At 42.3% G+C, this 6013-nt stretch overlaps 1 protein-coding gene across 1 annotated transcript in view; it reads right to left on the reverse strand.

The window, feature by feature from the left end:
• LOC125485036 (NEDD8-activating enzyme E1 regulatory subunit-like) overlaps positions 1-5709 on the reverse strand; it is a 16258-nt gene extending 10549 nt beyond the window's left edge. Inside the window, exons 1-6 of the mRNA XM_048605948.1 lie at positions 5681-5709; positions 5415-5518; positions 5263-5323; positions 3710-3740; positions 2076-2147; positions 816-895 (exon numbers count right to left, since the gene is read on the reverse strand). Of these exons, the coding sequence (XP_048461905.1) occupies positions 816-895; positions 2076-2147; positions 3710-3740; positions 5263-5323; positions 5415-5518; positions 5681-5709 (377 nt within the window). The remainder of the gene's footprint in view (positions 1-815; positions 896-2075; positions 2148-3709; positions 3741-5262; positions 5324-5414; positions 5519-5680) is intronic.
• Positions 5710-6013: the final 304 nt, after the last annotated feature.

The raw sequence follows: 6013 nt of genomic DNA on the forward strand, positions 1-6013 counted from the left end.
GACTGACCTATCCCCTCCCTAACTCCCCACCTACACTCACCTTTACTGGCTCCATCCCCGCCTCTTCGACCTGTTTGTTTCCTCTCCACCTATCCTCTCCTCTATCCATCTTCTATCCGCCTCCCACTCTCTCCCTTCCGCTCCCCCATTTCTGATGAAGGGTCTAGGCCCGAAATGTCAGCCTTTCTGCTCCTATGATGCTGCTTGGCCTGCCGTGTTCATCCAACTCTGCATCAATAAAACAGAAGTGGCTTGGGCTGAGAAAGAATGGCCATTCACTCATTTTTCTTTTAAGATGACTGACTTGCAGAGAAAACCAACCAGCATGAAGCCTAGTGGTCAGGTGACTGGCCGAGTAATCCAGTGATGGTGACATTGACAATTTATTGTAGTGGGATTGACTAATGTGTATTCAATATTCTTGGCTATCTGTGGCCTCTCATCAGGTTAGATGACCATGAAACTGCCAGATGTAATAACCCAAACGCTTCGTGAAATACAAACAAATAGTAACGAGGTGACTAATAACCAGCACATAACTAAGAGTTACAGTCCCAATACAGCACTGTGGAGTATGGTGCTCTCTTTCAAGAGACTTTAAAATGAGGTCCTATCCTCCATCATGTGGATGTAATGGTTCCATGTTACTATTTCAGAGAACAGCGTGCAGAAATAACAACTATCCTTCTGCCAAAAATCACTAAGAACAGATTTTCTGGTAATTTAACATACTGATGTTTGTGGGGAGTTGCTGTGTCCAAACTGGTAACAACATTTCCTAAGGTACAACTATTTAAAAAAAAACTGCTGCTTACCTTTCTGAAAGTTGCGTAGCAATCACCACATTGAATTTGAGGAAGAACGTAGGGTCATTTTCAAGCAGTTGTTCAAGGCTCTGAAAGTGTCAAGATTTCATAACTCAGCCAATTCGAGAGACAAAACAGTAATAAACATACAAGATTTAGCCTCAAAATAGGTGTCTTCCCATTATTTTTCCATCACAAAAACTGTTGGCTGCTCGCACAAATTTAACTGGATAACTGATATCCTTCAAAGAAAGGAGCCTGCCTTCCTTCCTTAATCACTGCTGCCTGTGTGACTCCATTCCTCGAGGCAAACCAGGCCAGATAGGAATACTTTAACGTCAAAATCATCCACATCCTGGAAACAGGATAAGATGTTAAATTGAGATCCTATTCTCCTGTACTCTTGATGCTTAGAAGCCCCGGAATGGAGACATTTAGATTTGAGAGCACAACCAATAAGACAACGAAGACTCCATCCTTGGCCCAGCCAGCCACCCCCTACCCAGACGATCACCAGCTGACAGAGCTGACCACAGATTAACTGGTCGGTCATCCAGCAAATGTCCTTTGTAGATTATGTTGTATATTTGCTTGATTAGCTTGGGGAGATCAGTGAGTTTTCAGTAAGTTTGAACAATAAGGTGTTCATACATATTAAGGCACTACATACAGCTTTATTGTAGCATATCTCACTCTGCTGAAGCCACAATGCTTCTCTCCCTCTCTTGGGATCTCTCCCGTCATAGTGGGAGGTGTTGCTCACAATGCTGCAGACATTAAACCTTTCAAAAACCTTATCTGACAGGATGTTATGGGAAAATGACTGACCCATTGTGCACTCAAAGTAATTCATTGCCTTGGAATTTTAAGGAGGTGACCATTCAGTCCGTTATACCTATACTGTTAGTTTACAAAGGAGCTGCCCAGTTAGTCCACATTATTTTTCTCTCAAAACTCCAATTTTCTTTCCTTTTCAAATATTTATCAATTCAATTCCAAAAGCTGCCTTAAAATCCGCTTCCACAGTCCTTGTGCACATTGTATTCTCCATTGTAACAACTGGTTTCTCTTTCCTCATTTTCCTTAGTTCTTAATCTTCAATCTGTGACCTTCAGTAACTGACCCTCCTGCTGGTGGAAGCAGTTTCTTCTTGTATATTGTGTGCAAGAATTTAAGAAATTTACAACATGAACATTAGGAGATAGCTCCTGCCAAACACGATACATGGGTTTATGACGCTGCTTGTCCTGAAATTAAAAACTTTCTTACCTCCTCCATGAAGTTTCCACTGACATCACTATTCAACTCCTGCAGCAGCTCTGTGGCTGCTTGGGCTCGGTTCTGAATGGAAAGAGGAAGAGAAATACAAATCCTTCATTCTATTAACCAACTTCAAAATGAATTCCCTTCCCTAAAAACAATTACAGCACAGAGACAGACCGTTCAACTCAATGGTCCACACCAGTGTTTAAGCTCCACACAATCCTACTCCCACCCCATTTCATCCCTGGCACTGTGCGCTTCTAGTACTTTCTGCTGCAGATGTATATCTTTAGGCTTAACCTCAACCATTCCTTGAGAATTCTGCATTCTCATCACTCCACGCGTAAAAACATTTCTTGTGAATGGAATATAGAAGTAGTGAAATTCTACAGCAGCCTTGGAAAGACCACATCTGGAGTACTGTGTACAGTTTTGATCTCCTTATTTGAAAACAACCTCTGCATCAAAGAATAGATGGTTTGTCACTGTGTGCCCAAGGTAGCAGAATTTGCCAGATGTATCCAGGAGAGCGATATCCAGTGTGATCAGGAGCCGAGGTGCAACTCCTTGTCCTACGACCATGGTTTTCTTTATGTATATTATCAGGAAGAATGCATTACAGGAATGGGAGAGACATGTCCATTTAGGCGGGGCGTGTGGGTGATTAGTGCTGCATCAGCAACAAAGGGGTTCTCTGATCAGGATGTGATGTCTTTGTGACTTTACTTTCAGACTTGAAGTATTGCAGAGCATGTTGTCTGATCTAGGGTGCAAGCAGACTCCTTCCACATCTGCAAAGGTCAGGAGTATGGAGATGATGCCAGACAGATGTAGACAATGCCTCGTGGCACTATCGCTGGACTGTTAATCTGGAGTCCCAGGTAATGTTCTGGGGACCTGGGTTCGACTCCTGCCACGGCAGAAGGTCGGTTTTGAATTCAATAATAATCTGGAAATAAGAGTCTAACGATGACCATCAAACCATTATGGTAAGGAAAAACCCATCTGGTTCACTAATGTCCTTTAGGGAAGGAAATTGCCATCCTTACCTGGTCTGATCCACATGTGACTCCACATTCACAGCAATGTGGTTGACTCTTAACTGCCTTCTGGGCAATTAGGGATGGGAAATAAATGCTGGCCAAGCCAGTGACGTTCACATGCATGGATGAATACAAAAAAAAAACGATACCAGACAGGAATAACTTCTTGGATATATTATCCTAGAAACCTTTTTATTGCACACTGTCCAGTGCCTCCAATCTTTTATTTAATTTGTAGACTAGAACTATGCAAAGCACTCCAAGAGTTGTCCAAACAAAAGTTTAACACAACTTCCCTGCTTTTCAAATCAGTTTCATCAGAAATGAATCCCAGTGTTTTATTTGCCTTTTTAATGTCATATTAGCCCCTCTCATTCTCAGTCTTTTGAAGGCACTGAATCCACTTGTTGTACAGTTACAGCAGGTTTTTTTCACCACATGGCCTGATCTTGGAGAACACTCAGCTGCAGCTGACAGTCTAGAGCACGGCCATACCATCAGCTGGAAACTAGGCCCTCTTCACTGAGTGACAGCGCACATAAGGATTATTGCAGATCATAGCTACAAGAATGTAAAAACAAAATTCAAAGCACTCACCAGTCCAATACTGCTTTTGGTTAGGAAGAAGCTGCAAAGGAATATAATTCAGTGAAAAACTGTGGAGCTCTAACAAAACTGCAATCAATGGGTATAAGGGGGGCAAACTCTCCTTTGGTTGGAGTTATACCTGAAACATAAGAAGATAGTTGTGATTGTTGGGAGGTCAGTCATCTCAGTTCTAGGAGACTGCAGCAGCATTTCCTCAGGGTAGCGTCCTAAGCCCAAACATCTTCAGCCATGACATCAATGTCCTACCCTCCATACTGATCAAATGTGGAAATGTTGCAATGTTTGGCACTATTTGCAATGTTTCAGATATTGATACAGTCATTTCCCACATGCAGCAAGATGTGGACACATTCAGGACACAAGAGGAAGCAAGCACCATTTGCACTGTATAACTGCCAGGTAATGGTCTCCTCCAACAAGAGAGAATCTAGTCGTCGCTCTTTAACATCCAGTAATATTACCCATGCTGAATCTCCCAATGTCAACACCCTAGGGTTACCACTGATCATAAAGTGAATGGAATGGATAAACTCTGCTTATTAATTTCAGCTCATTTAGCCCCATTTTTGGTTCTCTGTGTTCCATGGTCATTCCTTTCTGCCTTGCACCATCAACACTTTTTCCATTTAACCTCTCCTGCCTTCCACCCTATCACAGCTTTTCCATTGTGCTCTTTTCTTCCCTGCCAGGGTTTCCCTTCCTCTATACTTGGCTAAAACCAGTTACCTCTAACCTTTTCCAGCTCTAATGGAAGATCATCCAGTTGAAATATTAATTCTGCTTTCTCTCTTCACAAATACTACCAAATCTGCTGAGTATCTTCAGCATCCTATATGTTTGTCTCAGCCTAATGTAACCACTTAGCTGTTGTAAAGACACATCTGGTTTATTAATGTCCCTGAGGGAAGGAAAGCTGCCAACAGCATCTAGTCTGGCCTATATGTGACTCCAGGCCCACAGTAATGGGGTTAATCCTATCTGCTTTCTGGGCAATTAGAGATGGGCAATGCTGGTTTAGCCAGAGATGCTCACATCCCATGAAGCAATAAAAAGAGATGGTTGAATCATTGATATTTACAATTCTGTTTCTCCATTCTGCACGTTCACTATCTGTTCCTTGCCTTAGTGCCCCATTCTGAGTGAAAGAAAACACTGACCATTTCAGAAACTGTTCTGGGATCACATCACACACCACCCCTCCCTCACACTGCATACAACAAACACAGCTCCAACAGCAATAAGCAGCATGGAAGAAAGACAAACAACCTCACATTTTACACAGCTCAATGGACAAAACATTTCAGGCCAATGGAGTTCAAACAGTAATCACTGAGCTTGAGGAGGAATGGAACAGAAGGTATTAGGAGCAAGGAAACCATAGATTAAAAAGTCAAAACAAGGTGAATAGGTTTAATGCTGAGGAAGGGAGTTCTGGAAGTTTAGTTGAGGAGGAGTCTGGCCTCCACCCACTCAAAAATGACATTTTCAATGTTAAACCGCATATGGACAAAATAAAATGTTCGGCTGTTTAAAAAACTCACTTATTGCCAACATCCTCCCCAGCGACAGTGCTGCCATCTACTATGGTAAAAGATCCAATTCCTAGGGATGAGAATTGTGGAAATAAAAATTACAGATGGATTGGCTGTTATTGATCAGTTTTTTTTTGGCATGGTAAATGCTCGAATCTTACCAGGAAGCACCAGGTTCTTCAGGATTTCAGTTCCAGTGGCACTAGCATTAATCAGACAGACATGAGCAGCCTCCAATGCATCCTGACCATGGTCCCCCCACAGCCTAAGGGAGGAAATACAGGGAGAGCAATTAAACTTCCAACTCTGTTGAAGCAGAGAGATCTTGAGCCAATCCGACTGCTCCCATTTCCTCTCCATGCCATACAAACAGACATGCCAAGTTAAAAATTTGCTCAATTGTTCCTGAAGCCACCACACCACCTACGATTCACAGCCTCCTGCGTAGTTACGCATGATCTCACAAGTGGGAGAAGTGTTTGTTATACAATTGACTTATGTGTAGCTGGGCATAGAAAGTTGTCCTTGTTTAAAAGAACTACCGAATTCAAACTTAGCACAGTAAGTTACTCGAAGATGCAGATGCACAAACAAATAAAATATGACGCTGTACCACATAAAAGGTGAGGTGACCAAAAGTAGTAGATTTTTAAAGTGTCTTAAAGGAGGAAAAGTAGATAATGAGACAGAGATGCAAAGGGAGAGAGGGTATGCCAGAGCATGGGACCAAGTCAACTGAAGATACAGCCACCAATTAGAG

This window comes from Rhincodon typus, chromosome 15, assembly GCF_021869965.1.
Source record: "Rhincodon typus isolate 14 chromosome 15, sRhiTyp1.1, whole genome shotgun sequence".
In the NCBI taxonomy this organism is placed as follows: Eukaryota; Metazoa; Chordata; class Chondrichthyes; order Orectolobiformes; family Rhincodontidae; genus Rhincodon; species Rhincodon typus.